Source organism: Chinchilla lanigera, unplaced genomic scaffold (assembly GCF_000276665.1).
Source record: "Chinchilla lanigera isolate Chin_1 unplaced genomic scaffold, ChiLan1.0 scaffold00113, whole genome shotgun sequence".
Classification (NCBI taxonomy): Eukaryota; Metazoa; Chordata; class Mammalia; order Rodentia; family Chinchillidae; genus Chinchilla; species Chinchilla lanigera.
Genome location: NW_004955514.1, coordinates 856,309 through 875,712, shown reverse-complemented (window position 1 = coordinate 875,712; position 19,404 = coordinate 856,309). Strand labels below are relative to the sequence as shown.

Here is a 19,404-nt window from a genome sequence, read left to right as displayed (position 1 = left end):
ACGTGCAGAGCCATAGCACCCGAGCCATGCCCTCTGGCCACGTGGCCTTGACAGGCCCTGGCTCTGACACGCCGGCCTCGCCGGCCGTCATGGGCAGCCCAGATGGATGGGAGCACGGAGGCAGATGTGGCTGATGTGGCGATACACCACGGGTCATCTGTTTGGTCTTAATTTAGAAAACCTTCACAAGATTATTACGCGGCGTTTTTTCCCCTGTGGAGTTCGATGGTATCGGCAGGTTCAGAGCTCAGCCTCTCCAGTTTATCTCCGACAGAGCTGCATTAATACGGAGCCACCACGGCCCGACTCAGCCACAAAAACAAATAGAAATGATCTCTGCAGCGTCTCCCTTTAAAAATAGCGTCCATTCATCATCCCGCCGCCGACGGGGCTGGGCTGCGCCTGAGGTCCGGGCGCAGCTGCCGGGCCTGTAGGCTCTCCTCCTGTGAATGCGCTCCAAGTCCTCCTCTTCTGCCCTGTGCCCAGGAGGCCCCGTCTGCAGCCAGGAAGGGGTGGGTTATGATTTGTGAGCGTGGAGGATTTCCTAGCTCAGGGACTCTGTGCCCGGCATACCCTGAGCGGACAGCCCAAGGAGCACAGGGAGGGCGGGTCACAGGCCAGACCACGGTTCCACTGTGAGGTCCGGCTATGACAGACACTGCTGGGACACAAGCCTGGCCTCACTGTCCCTACGGAGGCCTCTGGTTACCGTGTCAGGACTGCCCCATGAAGGGACGTCACGGGATTTGTGTGCTGTCTCACTACCCTTCCCTCCCTTCCCTGGTGGGGGCACAGCACCCAGGCCCTCGAGGTGACAGGTCCTGGGGCATCCAGGGGCCCAGGCCATGAGGGAGGCTCCTGCCCTGCCACTGCTGCTCAGCTGTGGAGATGGAGGGGGAGAGGCAGCATCCTTCCCACCCCGGACAGGGAGAAGGGGCAAGAAAGAGCATGCAGAGCCCACAGTAACTAGGAGACTTGGTACTTGCAAGGTGGCAGAGACACCAGGCCTCCTGCCCTGAGGATGTCATGGACATACAAGGTGCACTGGCCGGTCGGAGAGCAGACTCACAGGGCAGACACAAAAGGGACTTTAGAGGACAGATACTGAGAGATTGAAACAGAAAAAGGGACAGAAAGAGATATGCCTCTTCCCCAAGAAATTTGGGGTGTCAATCCTAATATCAGACAAAACAGATTTAAGACCAAAAAGGTCACAAAGGACAACAACTATTAGACATCAATTCAATAGAACAATAGATCAAGAAGGTAAATTGGGTGTAGTGCTGCACACCTGTAATTCTAGCACACTGGGAGGCTGAGGCAGGAGGGTCAGGAGTGGGAGCACAATCTGGGTAATTTAATGATTTAGAGAGACTCTGTCTCAAAATAAAAAATCAGAAATGGGGGCTGAAGCTCACTGAGAAGGTCCTTGGTTCAATAACCAGTTAAAATAAATAAGGAAGGGCCGGGGATATAGCTCAATGGCACAAGCGCCTGCCTGGCAAGCACAAGGTCCTGAGTTTGATTCCTGATACCAAATAAAAGAAGCAGAAAAAAGAATATATATACATTAACATAGTTTTCTTAAAATATAGAAAACTATAACTGAGAAAGTTACCAGAGGAAATATATGACTAAACTACCTAAAATTTTCAACACATTCTTCTCATAAAATGATTAAATACGCACAAAAAAGCACAGGATGTAGTAATGGAACGCAGGTCATAGCACGGTAATGAACACCATAGTAAAGTCGTTGAACCCCATCTGTTATCTATCACCTTGCCCACGGTGAACTCTGTTCTTTTGCGTATCAGTCACAACGATGGGCCACGTCTGTACCGAGCCGCATCAAAGTCACTGTCTGAGGTGGGCTGACCCCACCCAAGAGTTGACGAAGATGTTGGGGCTGACCACCCTCCAACATGAGGGCACAGAAAGACTGGGGGTGCACAGATGAGGTGGGGGCAATGGGACCCCCGTGCAGGCCCGGTGTGGCTGGGGGTGTGGAGTGCTCGAGGCCAGCGCTGCTGAGGGAGGGTCCCCGCGGGCAGGGCCGCAGGGGAGGCGCAGCCTGCTCCTCCAGGCCTCCAGCCTAGCTCAAGAAGAGGCAGGGAGCGGAGCCTACTGCTGGGCTGCTCACTCCTTACACCACAAAGGAAGGGTGGAGCTCCTCAGCCCAGACTCCAAGGCAGCAAAACCATGAGGGAACGGAGGAAGGATCCCAGATGTCAGGGGAGGAAAAACCCTAAGCCCTAAAGAACACTTGCATTAAGAGAAAATTGTAAAGAAAATATGAAACAGTTAAACACTACCTGGCAGGAGTTGTGGGCTCTTTCTAGAAGGTACCTAGAGAATGAGAGAAACAGATAAACACATTAATTTAGAGACTACAAAGAAAGCTTGCATAGAAGCAAGTAAAGCATGTAACTCAAAAGGCTTGAAAAAGAACTGAAGAATAGAGCTAAAGAAATGCACTGTAAATTAAAAAAAAAAAAAGAATGGAAATCAGTGAAGCAAAGAACATCTTTGAAAAATACGAGATTTCTGGAGCTGAACCTTGGTCTTGTTAGTACAGCAAACAGCAGATCTCTGGTGAGACCAGGATGACAGAGCAGAGACGCAAGCAGACATGGAACGGAAACGGAAGGGCACCGCCGGTGTGAGAGAGCGTGACTGTGAATTCCTCTACGCACACGCTCAGAAAGCCAGGACTGAATGATGCCTTCCTGTGAAAATACAAAATGCCAAGTGGACACCGGAGTAAACAGAAAATTTAAACTGACCCATACTTATGAAAAAAATTGAAATAAGAAATTACTCATTAAAAAACTTCCAGAGAGAGGAATTATTTCTTTTGCAAACTTTTTCAGAGGATATGAAACAAGATTAAGTCATCTCAGCTCATTTTATAGGCTCATAATACTCTAATTTCAAAATCAGCAAATAAAGGGTAATTATAAGAGCTTTCAATAAAAAAATCTTGAAATATAACCAACTCCAAGGGCACCTTTTTAAAAGATCATCATCAAATGGGTTTTTCCAGGAATGCAAAGATGGCTCAAGATCAGAAAAGTCTGTCCATTTGATGTACTTCATGGGCAGGAGGGAGAGGAGCAGAAGCAGGTGACTGTCTCAGTGGGTAAAGAGATACTCCATATTACCCAACCTCTGCTTATGATGTAAACACACAGAAAATTGGGACTAGAGAGAAAATTTTTCTTAACTTGGCCAAAAGTTATCCATTTAAAAACTGACAGCAAGTGAGGCACAGTAGCAGGACGATTACAAATTTCCACCCTAGTCTGGGCAACTTACTGACTTAAGGAGACCCTGCCTCAAAATAAAAAATGAAAAAGGGCTGAGGAAGTGGCTCAGTGTGAAGGGCCTGGGTTCAATCCCCAGTGTTACAAAACCAGCACCAACAAAACACCTGATAGCAGACTTCAATATTTATTAGGGAAACTTTCCATAGAGTCCCCCATAAGGCCAAGAATAAGAGACAGGATTCCGCCTCAAATTAGTCACTAAGAGGGATGGAATGAGACAAGAAGAGACAAGTAGGAGCGAGTGCACTGGGGCGGGAACGGCACACTGCTGTTGGTGGTGGGCCACCTGCTCTTTGAGTGGATGTCAGCAGGTGCCCAAGGCGTTGCCAGATTGTGACAGAGCTGGTGAGGCTGCCAGGCGCAGGAGCATGGTGCTGCCAGTTGCTGCACAATAAATTACCGCTGGTTCAGCGGCTCAGAGCAACAGACTTCTATCCTCTGGGCTTCTGGACGGCAGGGATTTGGGGATAGCTTGCTGGGGGAGGCTTGGGCTCAGAGTACCCATGAGCTTGAGCTCAAAACGCTGGCTGGGCTGCATCATCCAAGCCCAGCTGGGTGGGAGCAACTTCCAAGATGGCACACAACTGGTCACACGCAGAGCTCCCCTCTGGCTGGACTGGGAAAAGTCTTGTTCCTGACAGTGGAGGCAGATGGGTACTCACATGTCCTCGCGGTGGCAGCTGGCCTCCATCAGGCGAGTTACCCAAGGGACACTGCAGCCTTTTGTGCAGTCTCAAGGCTCACACGCTGTCCCTGCCACCCCTCCTGCTGGGGAGAAGAAGGTCACGCATAGCTAAAGGGACATGGTGCTCACCTCTGGCTGAAGGGGCATGCTAAATGGGGCAATGACAGCCACATCTTTTTGTGTGTAGGGTACTGGGGTTGAACCCAGGGCCTTTACACTGAGCTACACTTCACCCCCTTTGAAACAGTCTCACTAAGTTGCCCAGCCTGGGCTCAAACTTGTCACCCTCTTGCCTCAGCCTCTCACAGTGCTGGGATTATAGGCTGTGCTCCACCTCTCGAAGAGAAGAGCCCCAAGAAACTATGGACATTCTGAAAACCACTGTGGTTGTCTTACAGTGCTTACCAGTGTCCCAGTTGGAAACTGTGACCGGGATGAGGAGTGCTTGCACAGAGCATCGAGGTGCTTGGCACCCTGGAACAGAGCTCCCAGAGGATGCAGACACTTCTGTCGAAAATCAAGATGAAAATCTCCAAACAAGAGAGCTGTACATGCTCATGGGCGACTGGCTCACCGTTAAAAGATTCTAGTTCTCCCTGAATTCCTCTGAAAATTAAATACAATTTAAGGAAGACTTTTGAAAAATACAACAGGATGATCCTACATCATCACAATGCACCGCAGAGCCATAGGAAGGAGAGCGGTGTGGCGGAGACACTGGGACTGGAACTTCGTGTAGGTACCCAAGTGAATGCCCGTATCCATGGCAACTTGATAGATGCCAGAGGTGGCATGGTGAGCATTTGGCAGGGGAGATGTTTTACAAATGCATGCTATTTTTATTTTATTATTATTATTTTTTTGTCCTTTTTAGACAAGGTCTCACTATGCAGTTCCGGCTGGCCTTGAGCTCACTTTGTAGCCCAGATTGGTCTCGAACTTGCAATGATCCTCCTGCCTCAGCCTCTCGAGTGCTGGGATTACAGGCGTGTGCCACCACCGCCAGCTATTTTTAAAAGCAACAGTTTCTTGGGATATGACCACAAAAGCGCAGGCAACAAAATTGATTCAGCAGAGGAGAGGAAACCATCAACAGGCCGCAGAAGCAGCTGGTAGAGGGGAACATGAACAAGCCACACACCTGACAACGGGCTACTGCCCCAAATCTACAAAGAACCGAAACAACACCATCGCAAGGAAACAAGTGAACTGATTTAAAATAGCAAAGGACCTGAGAAAACACTGGGCACCAGGGGATGAAGAGATACTCAGCACTGTGTCCCCAGGAAATGCAGGCAGAAACAGCAGCCCTCGCCAGAATGGCTGCACAGAGAACGAAAGACAACGGGCGAGGATGCGGGGAAGGAGCCCTTGCACGCGGTGGGGGGATGGAGTTTGGGGTTCCCCAAAACTCAAAACAGAACTACTGTATGCCCCAGGAATCCCATCTCTGGGTGTAAACTCAAAGTGGACCCTGTGTTGAAAAGACTTCACCGCCTACTTTTAGGACAGTGCTGATTACAATGGCCAAGATACGAAGCCAGCAAGTCCCTCAGTGGATGAAGGGATCAAGAAAACATGATGGAATATCTCACAGCCTTAAAAAAGAAGGAGATGCTGCCATTTGTGACACCGTGGATAACCTGGAGGACACTGTTATGTGAAGAAGCCAGATGCAGAAAGACAAATACACATGATCTCGTGTACGGGTAAAATGTGAAAGCCAGCACTTCAGGAGGACAGAGTAGGGAGGTCGTCACCAGGGCCGGGGCTGGGTCAGGGGACAGTGTCGGCCAAGGAAACAAAACTACATTGAGATGGGAGGAAGGAGGCAAGAGGTGCGCTCTGGGACATGGTGCCCGCAGTTAATACAGAAATTCGGGAGCAGCCGCCTGGGCAGGTGAGAGCCTGAGTGTTGTGCGGTTTGAGCCATTCGACAGCCTGTACGTATTTAAATTTCCTGTTGAATATAATGAATGTAAAGCATATTTATTTGGTCAGTTAAAATTATTTAAAAGTAAAATAATAGGTCTGTAGATAACTGACGCTTGTCCCTCTGAGGGGTGGCCGTGTCTCCCCTTGGGCGCTTGCTGCCACAGCAGGGCGGTGCTGCACACCGCAGGAGGCCACATGCCGGCCACCGCTCTGGGGAGCCGGGCACCGAGTGAGGATCTGCCTGCCCCAGGTCCACCTGAGGGAGGCCACGCAGACGCCAGCGCCTGGGTGGCAGCCAGCACCAGCCGCCAGCTGTGGGGCTGACTGGCCTGGATGTTCACGGGGCAACGCTGGCCTTGTCTGACGTCTGGCTGAAACCACATGCAGCCTTCTGTCCTCCGAGAACAGCCTGGATGAGGGCCCTACCTCCCAGACTCCAGATGCTCGAAAGTGGGTGTGAGTTAAAATGTTTGTTTGAGACTGCTGGGTGTTGGGACAATTAGTTTTGCAGCCACAGAAAGTGGAACGAATAATATAGGAAGATCAGCTGGTTTATGGGAAATGGAAGATGAGATCCCTGCCTCATACCAGATGCAAAAGGAAGTCCAAGTGCTAGGACCAAAAACCCGAACATAACACAAAACTAGGCTCAGAGGACAGAGTGCTGGAGAATCTCATCATGACCTTGGGGAGGAAAGGATGTCTTATACAAGACACTAAAAAGAACAAACTGCAAGCTGGAGAGTGGATAGATCTGATGGTAGGAAAATAAAGGATTCAACAGGCCATGTGAATAAACGGGCCAGAGCAGCAGATAGTATTGGCAACACCTGAACTTCACAGCGATGGATAAAATATGCAGGGGGCAGCCACCAATCATGTTGAAAAAGACAAGGCCTGTAAAAGAAAAATAGGCACAGGTCCTGGACCGAGGACTGAAGGAGAAACTGTCACAGCAACAGGCAGGGGAACATCTGCCTGGCGTCTGTGGGGACTGGAGGACACAGGTGACCCCCGGAGGTGTGCGTGGTCACCAGAAAAGCAGCACCAGATGGCTGCCGGTTCCTAGGACTGGCAGGATGGGGTCAAGGGCAGCACTTGGCAGGTGCCGCTCAGCAGTCAGCAGAGGTCACCACGGTTGGCACCCGCTGTGTGCGGCGGCCTCAGCCAGGTTCCCATTTCCACTCTCCGTTTCATGCTTGCATTGGCAGCAAGTGCAGCACCCGAGGCCGTTCTCCCTCCCCAAGGGGCTACAGCATTCGGGGGTTGAGTGTGGCACCTGTGCTGAGCGCACCGGGCAGGGTTACTGTTCTTTGTGGAGACCAGGTTCGGAAAGCAAGGGAAGCAGGCAGGTATGCGGCTCTGGCGGCCTTGGCCTTGCTGATGTCTGCGGAAGCGCCCTTCCCTGGCCTCTGCCCTCACCTGGGATTGTGAGATACTGCACCCCCTTGGTGGCTCCTGGGGGACCCCGCCTGTGCTTTTCCAGGGTGTCTGTGGTCAGTGGCCCTCCTTCGCCTCGTGTGTCCTCATAGATCTGCTCCCATGGGTACAGTGGCCAGCATGCAGCCTGGCTCCCGCTGTGGGGTCCTGCAGTGTCCAGCTCTATCTCTGTCACAGCCTCCCCTGCCATCTGCCTGGCCTTCCGAGGGTCCTGCGGAGTGGTCAGAGCTGAGGGTGGCCTGCAGGATGCTGCTCTGGAGGCTTGGGGACGTGTCCTGTCCAACAAAGGCTGTGGTGGAGCTGGGTGGCAGGGCGGAGCTCGCGGAAGCCTGTAGGCACCCATGTAGGCACCCCCGGCAGGCCTTTCCCTCACCAGTCCAGCATTGGGCGCAGCTGTGTGGGAGGGCACTGTCCTGGGCAGCAAGGTCAACTGGGAGGTCATGGCTGGGCTGTGGTGGGGTGTCTCAAAGGTGCCTCCCACTGGCTGCTGCCTGTGCTGGCCGCAGAAGTGAGCCAGGCTACACCTCAGGGATGGCCCTGGCTCTGCAAATTTCTGCTCCCCAGCTGTGCAGGAAGCAGCACTCTCACCTAGCTGATCCAGAATGCAGGAGCTAAAGAGCAGCATCTCCCTCTGCCGAGGTCTGCCATCTGTCCCCGGCCTGCGTCTGTCCCTGTCCCGTGTCTGTCTGCATCCCTCTCTGTCCCTGCCCTTTGCCTGATCTCGCTGAAGGAGGTTGAGCTGTTTCCCCTGAGCTGCTTTCTAGACCTCTGCAAGCTCCCATTGTGCACATGTGCCCTTCCCATGTAACCCTGACAATGCACATCTCCACAGGAAGGAAAATTCAGGCAACAGATTTTATTTATTTGTTTATTTATTCATTTATTTTTGTCTTTTTAAAACAAGATCTTGCTATGCAGTTCAGGCTAGCCTTGAACTCATTTTGTAGCCCAGGCTGGCCTCAAACTCACAGTGATCCTCCTGAGTGCTTGGATTATAGGCGTGAGCTCCCATGCCTGGACTTCAAACTTTTTTTTGGTACTGGGAATCGAACTCAGTACCTCATGCTTGCCAGGCAGGCCCCGTGCCGCTGAGCTATATCCCTGGCCAGACAACAAACTTAAGAAAAAATAACTAATTTGGGAAGATGTTCGGGGAAAATTAAAAGTCCAGGTTGATTTTGCTTTGCTCTGCTTCTCTTCTCTCAGGTAGCAGCAACGCTGCTGAACTCCCCTTGGCCAAGACTGGCTTGGCTAAGGCCCCTGGTGTGGAAGGCCCCAGGGGGCTCTGTCTGCCGCCGGGGTGTCCCTCTAGCCTGTCCACCTGCGGCCTTTGGCGTCCAGCCTGAGAAACTGCTGAGCTGCTCCTGCTGCCCTGCAGACCTTTTCTGGCCACATCAGAGCCTGCGCTCCCAGACGCTTCTGGCTCAACGTGGTTTCTCTCTGCCCACGGGGACCCATGTGGGCTGCCGTGGGGCCGGGTCCCTGGAGCCGGGAGAGACAGCTCCCGAGCGCGTGGCGACCCCCCGCCTCCCCCAGGGGACCTGCCAGGGCGGCTTCCGCTCCTCGGCCGCAGGGAGCCCCCCGCTCACACTCCATCATCGAGGGATGACAGCGGGAACGGTGGGAGTTCATTACAGGGACCATGAATTGTTGGAGGTAATTTAGATTACAATTTAAAGTTTAATTTAAAAATCTATCAACAAATGTGAAAGTACTCGGGGAACATTTTAAAATGCACTTTAATCTCACCAGCACAAATAGCTTTTCGGGGCTCTAAACATCATCACCTGGAAAAACAGTAAAACTTTACTGCATCTTTAATTAAATTACAAACACAAAGGATAATTAACTTTTTTATTTTTATTTTATTCCTGCCATTGTTTCTCCTCGGAGTCAATATCTTCCAGCTGCAGGAGCGGCTGTTACGGGGAGGTTTACAGCTGTGCCCAGGATGACAGTGGCGCTGCCGGGATGGATGTTCCTGTGCTGGGGGTTGGGGACCGACGACCCGCTGCGACGCTCCCCCAGCCGGGGCCCAGCCCCCAACCCGGTCCACTGCCCCCGGACACCAGGTGAGCCCGGGGCAGCGGGAGGCGGCTGGGAATGTGTGACACAGCCCCTTGGGCTGCACAGAGTCTCCCTGGTGGTGTTCCGGGGTCCTGTGGTAAGAACTCTCCCTGCAACCCGGGAGGAGTGGGGGGACCACTGAGGTGCAGAAAGTGGGGCCCCAGCAGGCCCTGCAGCGGGGTGCAGTGTGTAACGTGCCCCACAGCGGGCAGACGACAACAGGCAGGCGAGCTGAGGGGGCCTGGGCTCCTGGGGGGACTTGCTGATCTGGGGGCCTGGGCCGCCTGGGGACCTCAGGGGCAGGTGTGGAGCCGGCCCCAGACGGCCACCGGGGGGGTCCTGAAGATGCAGTGGGTGGTGCTGGGGCAGCCTTGGGGAGCAAGGAGGTCACCACCTCCCCCTGGGGAAGGCAGTCACCAGGCCGGCAGGTCTGTCACAGGCCTCCACCCCCACAAGGTGGTCCCCAGCGCTACCCAGCTGTGTTCACCTCACATATGCCCACACGAAGGGCACGTGTCCATGCAGGTGCACTCACGTGTGGCCCGGTCCCCCCTCGCCTCTCTGAAGGTCCCTGGCCCTAAGGCAGAGGAGGGCGCTGGCCACGCGGGGGCTCAGTTTTGGTGTGATGGCTGCTTAATTATTGGTTAATCTAGCAATTTAGCATGCTTCATTTAATTCTAATTAGGAGAATTAATAGGCAGGGATAGCGATTTCAATAGACTAGCACCAAACAAAACCCACCAGGACACTGTGCCCCCTGGGGGAGCAGGGGGGCAGACCCTGGAGGTTCCTGAAGGTCACTGTGGGGCAGAGGCGCTGGACAATGGTCCCGGGGTCTGTGCTCAGGGCCTGGGGGCCAGGGGTGGCCGGGGTCCTGGGGCCCCTGCACCTCGAAGCCCCCCACCCGCGTCCCAGTGCCTCCAAGCCTCCGTGCGGTGCGGTGTTTGTCTCTGCTCATCAAGCCGGCTCGCTGACAAGGGCCTGACATTGGACAAGGCTGTTCCTCTAATTAAGGCGCTAATTGAATTAAATGGCTGCGGTAATGAGCAGATGAGCGGCATAAAAAGTAAAGAGTCAGATAGGCCAATTAACAAGAGCGGGAGCACAATTATAACACCGGGAAACACGCGGCCGGCTCCAGCTCTGTTAATTGTTACCGGGGGATTTATGGTAATTGGCCCCTCAACGGGCAGCAGCCAAACCTGCCCAGGGCTGGTAATTAAAAAATGATATTCTACACAAATGCCGGATGGGCTAATTAGGCCTTGATTTACATAAAGGCCTTCGAGGAGCCTGCCCACTTCACCTCGCCGCCTGCTGGGTGCCCAGACCAACAGCAGAGACTAGAGTGGCAGAGACCAGGCGTTGGGATGTCTAGGCCCCCATCAGCGGGCCAGGGCTCTGAGAATGTGGCGTGAGGTGGCCCTGCTCCAGCGCAAGCCCGAGAGCCCAGCCCAGCCCCTGCACGACGGCCAGTGTCACCTGCCCCTGCAGAGCCCTGCCACACTCATGGGGTAAGGACCCCCGGCCCACTAGCCCTGCTTTCCTGGGAGTCACAGCACCTCAGGGAACAGCCTCTCCCCCCGCTCCTCACTCTCTTTGCAGAGTGTCCCCGGGGAGTGGCCAACCGGACTGATCCGGGCCCCCATACCCCACTTGTACCCCAACCCTACAGGCCATCTTCTCCAGAGCCAGGGTGGGGTGAGCTGGAGGGACACAGAGCTCGACAGACCGACAGACGTGCAGAGGGTGTCCGAGCGGGGCCGGCTGGGTTCTGTCGTCCCGTGGTGCTACCCACCTCCCACCAGGGGACCACGGGTCCCCATTTAGAGATGAAGAAGTTGAGTCCCATCTCTGGAAGGCCAGGTTGCCTCCTCTCCCGGAGCTGCTCCCTGGTGCTGACAGTGCCTGGACCGCTCCCAAATGGGACCCCTGCCCCTTCCCTCTGTCCCCAGCTCCTGGCAAGGGCAGCGTCCCAGCCGCCCCTGTGGCTACCCCCGCCAGCCACCCGCCCGCCACCTCTGCCAACGACTTCTCGGGCAGATTTACCGTAACGTTCACACTCTGAGCAGAAAACTCTGCCTCATTTACAAATGTAATTTCAATTGAGGGTGGTTCTCCAATCTCCTTTCATTTGAGTCCCAATTGAGCCCCTTCTCAGTGCTGATGGCATGATTAGACAGCGGGCGCGCCGCGGCAGATTAGTCAAGCGCGGCCCCGTAAATTGGGAAGGATGTTTTATCAGGACACGTCGCCGCGCGCCGGCAGCTGTGGGGTGCTCCCGGCTGTCCCCTCAAATCACGGTTATGGAATAATTTAGCCCTCCGATTCTCCGCGATTACTGCTGCCACCGATCATGCTGTCACGTTCCAAGTGAGCACTTCATCCCGCGCTTATTCATGCCAGATCTGTTTTGCTTTCGTAATGAGCACATATTACCCCGGCACAAAGAGGAGGAAGACGGCCGTGTGATAGATAGGCGCGAGATTAAATGGGATCTTTATGACTCCCGCAGCCATCAGTTCTGACTGTGCGATAAGACGAGGAGACTTGGGTCCTGATTTGCTCTTTATTGGAACCAATATTAGCATGCGCTCACCGGTGCAGGGCTGATCAGACCCATTTAAGGTGGAATCGCGCGCTGCTCGGCCTCAGGCCATCCACCCCAGCCTCGCAGAGGGCTGGCAGCCTCCCCTTCTTTCTGGGGCTGCGGGGACGCTGCCCCCCTGCCCCCAGCAGCCTCGGGATTTCACACTCCTCAGACGCCTGGCCCAGGCCGGGGTGCCCACAGCCTTAGGTCCGATCCCAGGTGAGCTGAGAGGCTCAGGAGGACACTGAGGCCTGACACTACACGGTGCTCAGACTCATGGTCCTGCGTCTCGAGGGGTGCCTGTGTCCAGCCTGTGCTCCCCACCCATGCAGGGCCTGGGCAGAAGGGGTGCTCAGGGGTGCTGCTGTGGGGGCAACGTCCCTCTTTGGGGTGGAGGGGGCCCCTCTCCAGGAAGGGGGCGTCCATGCCCTCCAGCCTGTAGGGGCGCAGGATCAGCACCGGCCATTGTCCTGAGCCCTGTGCGCATGGATCTGCACTGCACAGCCCAGCCCCTGTGTCCTGACAGTGAAGGAGGCAGAGGCCGCTCGGGGCCTACATAGCCGGCAGGCTCGGGCAGCCCGTCCACGCTGGGTGTCGTTCAGGGCTCCAGCTCTCCGGCACCGGCTCTCTGTCAGCGCCCTGGGGCCTCTGCGCGCTGGCTACCCCCTTGGCCACCTCCCATCCCTGCCCATCCTGCTTGTCCTCCCTCAGGAGCTGTCTGCAGGAGTGGCAGAGGGACCAAGGCAGAGCCTGGCTAGGCTCCTGCAGGTGGTGCCCGTGGCCCAGGGGTCCAGGAGGACCAGGGCGGAGGATGCCGAGTTTCTAGGAGAACCCTTTGGCCAAGAAATATGCTAGACGGGGGCGGGGGGCATGATGCCCTACAGGGGGGCTGCTGAGTGACCGGCTGGCCAGAGCCCAGGGACAGCATGCCCAAGGGGCTTCTGGAGATACTGCTGAGGCCACAGGACTGTGCGCCCTGTGGCACCCCAGGGGTCCTGGGGGGAGGGACAAAGGGACCTGCAGGCCTCAAGAGGCTGCTACAAGACAGTGGCACCAGGCCCCAAGGCTGTCAGGGTCACAGACCGGAGGGGCCTCAGGGGGCAAGGGACGTGGTGGGAAAGCTCCCTCCAGTCTGGGTTTGGCTGAGGGGAAGGGGCAGAGCTGGGGCTGACGGCCCTGGTGGAAGCACAGCACGGGGAGCAGGACCAGGCCTCGGGCTCTGCCCACTGCCTTCGCATCTGTCCTGTAAATCTGAAGTTATTCCGGAGAAAACAGGTGCAGGAAAGTCCTCTGGCTCCAGAGTAGAGCCGCCCCTGGGGGGAGCAGCCAGAAGGAAGGAGGAGCCTGAGAGGAGGGAGGTGGGAGGGGCCACGGAGAGGGCGGGGCTGGAGTGGGGGGCTGGGGAGGGAGAGGCTGGGAGGCAGAAATTAGGGGACTGGAGGGAGAGGCAGCCCAGGGGAGCTGCAGTGACCCAGGTTGGCCTGGGCCCCGGGTGGCAGCAGGGCGGCTGTGACAGCGGACCCTCTGGGCTTGCGGAGGGCTGTGCGTGCGGGTGTGGGTCTGGCGTGTGCTGTGTGAGGCTGAGCCGTGGTCACTGCTGTTGGTGTGTGTTCACCTGTGGTTGTGTGTGAGTGTGTGCGGCCAACCCGCTGGTGCCCTGGTCAGACCTGCAGGGCTTGCAGTGGCTAGATGCCACCGGCCTCTCAGAGGGGACCCCGCGCTGCAGTCCACCCTGAGTGTCAGGCTGTGGGCCTGTGGGCAGGTCTGTCCCACCCAGCTGCCCCCCGGGGTGGAGGGGGCCTCGTGTTCCCTGCAGAGCCCTCCCCCTCCACACTCTCCCTTCTCCTTCCGGTTACGACTTCCCACATCACCCTTAATAGAAATCCATAAATGTCTACCTGCTCATCTAAAAGGAGATGCTGTTTATGAGCACCCCGAGAATGACATTTACAGGCCTGCTGAGATTACTGGATAGACAGAGGAACAGGAGCAGCCCTTCCCTGGGCCTCACAGAGAGCAGGGAGGGTTCTGTTTTCTTATGCTAATTCCAGGCCGGTCGCTGTTAGAGCAGGGACTTTCTCTTTCATCTTAAAGTCACTGCAGAGCCCTGGCTCCTCTGGGGAAGGAGACACCAGGACCCGTGACCCCTGCGCTGCGAGGGTGGGGCAGAGAGGGACTGCCTTGTGGGGGCCTCCAGTGGGGTCTTGGTCCTCCAGGCAGGCAGCCCCCACCGCCCCAGGCCCCCACTGCAGGGAGAGCTTCCAAAGGAAGCGAAACAGTGCCATTTCCGAGTCCATTTAGTCTGCATTTACTGAGCACCTACTGCGTACGCAGCTGCTGGGGAGCAGAACAGACTCTGGCGCCCTGGGCTTCCTCTGGGGAAGGCAGTGAGGGGCCAGGACAGGGTAGGGGCCACCAGAGCGGGGTTTGTCCCCCTCCATGCCTGGCCACTCTGAGGGAGGCTGTGGGGACGAAGAGCCAGCCGGTGTGGACGTCCAGGCAGAGACAGCTCCCAACCGCCCTGCCTGACCCGGACTCCAGGAGCAGACCCCCTGGCCCTGCAGGTGGAGAGGTCTGGGTTTGCCTCCCCAGGCCTGACCTTGAAGTCTTGTCCAAATGTCTGCAGAGGCCAGGAGGCCGGGGGTCCCAGGGCCTCTCTGCTGCCTCCCAGAGCCTGCATGACCCTCTACCAGGCTGTCCTACCCGACTGGGCCTGGCCACCAGCTGTGCTGAATTCACCCCGGCACAGTCTGTTCTTCTCTGGGGCCTGGATGGGGTTGGTGGGGGGCTGAGCTGTGCAGGGGCCGCTGAGGCAGACAGCAGGGCCCTGTGTGCGCAGGGGCAGGGGGTGCGGGCTCAGGAGAGCTTCTGGGCCAGGCCCGGGCAGTGGTGCTGCGTGGTTAGGCCGGGCCAGGCTCTGGGGTCCTGTCCCCCTGTCTCAGGACAGTGTGAGTGCTGACCTGGGCAGCGGGGTACGTGGTGACACCCCACATACCCATCAACGGTCTCAGCCTCCTGGACTTGTAGACTGTTTGCCGAGTGGCTGAGTGATATCCTGCCATGTCTGAGGGGAGCCCCTCTACTGCCCCCATGCTGCCACTGCATGTGGGATGGGTGGGGGGACCAAATATTCTGTCTGCAGTCCTCTTCCTCCTCTAAGGCACCCCCCCACCACAGATACCCAGAACCCAGAGGTCTGTGTGCCTGAGAACCCCTTCCCACACCTCCCAGGCCAACACCCTGCCTGGTCAGCTCAGGGCAAGGGCACTGTCGGGGGCTTCAGCGCAGGGGAGCAGCTGGCCTTGAGCAGAGTCCTGGGCTACAAGGGTCCCTCAGCCAGGCCGGGCAGAGGCCACAGTGGGCAGGGTGAAGCGACAGAGGCTCTGGTGCTGGTGACACAATGCACTCCTCCTGTGTTCCCTGCACGCAGTCCCAGCCTCGTGTCCTCCTTTCGCATGCACGTGCTGTGGGGAGCCTGCCCCCCATAGTAGTTAGCTAATCTGTGGCGAATCTCTGAGGCCTTTAGGTGACCCTTCTTTTGGGGCAGGGATGGCCCAGGAAAGGACCCCATGTGGCTAGTCCTTGCTCCTTGCAAGTCAGAAGGGCTGTCACCCAGCAGGCTAATTCCTGCCCCTTTGACATGGCCCCTGAGACCCAGGGGCTCCTGAACTGGACACTCTGAGGTCAGCTGTGGTCACCTAGGCTATGGAGTCCAGGGGCCCTTGGAGATGCCAGCAGGATCCTGCACACCTGGGAGGGCTGCCGTGATGCTGGGGACAGATGTGGATGGTGCAGCGCCCCAGGCTCACCCTGCCCCTGCCCTGCTGGTTTTCTTCCACTCTCGGTTTGTGGATGTCTTGGTGAGTAGGAGCCCCTGCCCTGCTCCAGTCCTGGAGTGTCTCCTGGGGAAGGTTACCCTGGTTGGTGGCCTTGGAGTTCTCTGGGCAGGTTCAGCGCAGGAGCAGATTCGAACTTTCATCTAATTCCTGTCTGAGCTGAGGAGAGGGTGGTGCGCGCTGCTGCAGGCAGCTGGGAAATTGAAGGCCCTGGGGGCTCTCTGTGAAGTGCGGTGCCCACTCTTCTCTTCTCCTCCATTTCCTCTCAAGCAGCTTCCCGGGAACTGGACGGCGGCTGCGTCCGACAGAGGGATGATGGATGGCCACTGCACTGCCCAGGAGAGCGCCCAGCAGCAGCCGTGGGTGGGGGCCAGCTCGGTGTGGGGTGGGATGCGGGGCGGAGGGTCCCGCGCCCCAAGCCACAGTGTGATCGGCCTTGGCTTCCTCATTCCGACAGTGGGGCCTGTGCCCAGGGGCCCTGAGCTCCTGGAAATGCAGCTTCCAAGGGAGAGCAGCCCCAGGTGCTGGGTCCTGCCACCAGGCGTCCTGCCACCGGGCCACTGCGGGGCGTGGAGCCGGCCCGGCCCGGTGAGACTTCCACCTTAAGGTGTGCGGAGCTCTCCACGCAGAGTCCTTGCTGCCCCCGCCACCCTGGTGACAAATACTAATGTCTAAATCAGCAGCCCGCCCGGCCGGCCGCCTGCTCATGTTCTTTGCTGAAATGTCACCTGTTCCTATCTAACGATTTGCATAATGCAAAGCTTCTCACTCGTAAAATACAGATTAAGAGGGGAAGCCAGAGTCATTCTGGAACCAGGGAGCCATTTCAGAGGGAGCGGGGGAGGCACCGCACTCTTAACCCCGTCCCTGCCGGGCTCCACTCCTCGTCCTGGGGCAGCACTGCCTGCAGGGCCACAGTGTGGGGTGACCCTGACGTCCTGCACGTGCCGCCAGCCCTGTTGTGTATGGAGATGTCTTTCCTGCCCTCCAGCTCTGCTGCTTTCCCCGGAGCCTGTGGTTTTGGGGGTGCATGTGCACCCTCATAGCAGGAGGAAGATGGGGTGCCATAGGCTCCCAGCTGCTGCCCTGACAGCTTCTCTGAGGTCTCTGTTGGAGTTCCCCCACCCGACCCTGGCCTCCTGTGGCTTCAGGCAGGGAGAGGCCCAAACCCACATAGTCTTCTCCACCCTCCCTCCAAATCTGAGTTGGTCATTGCTCTTTATAAAGCTGGACCCAAAGCTGGAGGGAAACTGAAGGGTGTTTGGTGGGTTCTGCTACTTAGGGGCAGGGGGGCCTGGGGCTCCTTGGCGGCAGCACCTGTCCAGCCTGATTTGGAGTGGGGGCAGGGACAGGCCCAGGTGAGGGCCAGAGTGGGATGCGAGGCTTGGGGGACTGTGTTCCACAAGGGCTCAGAGGGCGAGGCTCCCTCCCCAGGCAGCTGGAACCTGAAGCCCCAAAATCCTGGGGTGGCAAGCCCTTCCCCCTCAGCCTCAGACCCTCTCCCCCTCCATGAGCCGGCAGGCCCCTGTGGATGCGGAAGGCCCCTTCCTCCAGCAGAGGGTCCCTGCAGCAGGGCCGTGCTGGCTGAGCTGGGGGCAGGGGCCATGCGCTCCCGCCCGAAGGTGCTGGGCACCAGGGACAGGGCAGGAGAGGCGGGGTCAGCAGGACCCCAAGGACAAGGAAGCCCTGCCATTCAAAGGGGCGAGAGGGGCAGAAGCGTGGGGAAAGCTCGGTCCTGTTCTGGATCTGGGGCAGATGAGAACGGTGTGGGGGTGTCGGCCAGAGACCCCAGGCTGCGCTCCCTGCTAGGGAGGCTGTCCCCATGTCCCTGGGAGGGGCTGACAGCCCTGAGACCCGCAGGGGACCTGAGGCAGGAGCCCTCCCGGAGCCACACCCACCTGAGGCCGCCCAGGAGCCTGCCTGAGGCCCCCAGCCCGGCCAGTGGTGCCCTCTGTCAGAGCCCTGCGGAGCGACCCCTTCGCAGCCCCCGCACCCGCCGGGCCTCCCGATGCGCTGGGCTGTGGAGGCGCAGCCTCGGCCTCCTCCGTCAGCCGCGTGCTCCTTACTTGCGCGCTCGCGGCCGCGGTAGCAGCTGCTTAGTGGACCCCGTGGGCCTGAGGCAGGGCGCTGCGTTTCTGTCGCCGCTCGAACTCCCCCGCGGGGTTCTTTTCTCACCACCTCATTGTACAGAAAGGGAACTGAGAAGAGGAAGGGTCGCGGGAAGAAGGCGCTTAAGCACGATTCGGCAGCTGAGCCTCTGCAGCGCGCTGGGCCTCAGCCTGAGCTGCCAGCCAGCGGTCCCCTCCTTCCCTTGCTCAGCCAGCGGGCCAAGTGGGTCTTTCCCGAGGATCCCTCGCCCTGGGAAAATTCAGGCAGCACCTCTCCTGGGGGTCTAGCCCACAGCACTTGAACGTGAGGCTGCAGCCCAGCTTCACAGGTGCCTGCACCCCTCCCCTGCAGGTGCCCTTCCCTTGCAGGTGCTCCCCCTGAGGTTCCCCTTCCACAGGTGCCTGGATCCCTCCTCTGCAGGCGCGCCTCCCCCATAGCTGCCTGGACCCCCTCCCCTTCAGGAGAGCCTCGCCTTCTCCCTGCACTGGGATAAAGGGGAGCTGATTCTCTCCTGCACTGTTGTAGACACGGCCCTCGGGGCACATCTCCCGCTCTGCGCAGTGGTGACAGGTGAGGGCTGGCCAGCGTGGGGGTGACTCGACTGAGCACTCTGCAGGGAGCCCATGCCCTACCTCCCCCAGACCCTCTCCATCGTCCCTGTGGAGGACACCCCGGCACTGCGCGGGCTCATGGGCCCCCCGAGGATGACCTCAGCGGCCTCAGTGCACACCAAGGACAAAATCCCCAAAGAAAGGTCTGTGCTCACCCATAAATGTCTGGTCAGGGTCACAGCCAACCCAGCTGGAGGGCTTGGCTGGCAGCCAAGAGGGCGACAGTGCCTGCAAGGTCCGTCTGGGACCCGCACCACAACGAGGTCACTCTCTCCTCTTTTCCTGGGGCACTTCCCGGGTGGGTGTGTGCCTGCCTGGTGTCAGTCACAGCCACTTCCTGCCCAGTGAAAGGCCCTGTCCTCTGCATCCCCTTCCTGGATCATGACTCCTGGTACTGAGCTCCCTGAGCACTCTCAGGGTGTGTACATGTGTGTACATGTGTGTGTGTGTGTGTGTGTGTGTGTGTGTAGGGGAGGGATCAGGCAGCCAGGAGGTGGTTCTGGCCACAGGAGGGGGTGGAGTTGGGGCCTTCACCTGCAGGGAAGCTGAGGGCTGTGATAGGTCTCTGTCCTTCCTCCGCTGCATTGTCACCCCTCCCGGCACCCCACCAGCACAGGTGCCCGCCCTTCATCCCTAAGCCTGGCTTTGACACCCCCACCACAGAGTCAGCCCAGCTTCTACATGCTAAGTCCTGGGGTGGCTCAGGCCCCGCCATGCTACCAGCTCCTGTGTCCTGCAGACTCCTCAGTGAGCTCCTTTCCCAGGCCTCTCTCTGGTCCTCTCCTGCAGCTTCATCCTCTTA

At 57.6% G+C, this 19,404-nt stretch overlaps 1 protein-coding gene across 1 annotated transcript in view; it reads left to right on the top strand.

Moving 5' to 3' along the window:
• The window catches only part of LOC102005406, a 41,437-nt gene extending 24,319 nt beyond the window's left edge, over positions 1-17,118 (top strand). Inside the window, exons 6-8 of the mRNA XM_013506745.1 lie at positions 8,596-9,045; positions 9,283-9,461; positions 16,156-17,118. Coding sequence (XP_013362199.1) covers positions 8,596-9,045; positions 9,283-9,461; positions 16,156-16,198 — 672 coding nt within the window. The 3' untranslated portion in view covers positions 16,199-17,118. The remainder of the gene's footprint in view (positions 1-8,595; positions 9,046-9,282; positions 9,462-16,155) is intronic.
• The last annotated feature ends 2,286 nt before the right edge of the window (positions 17,119-19,404 follow it).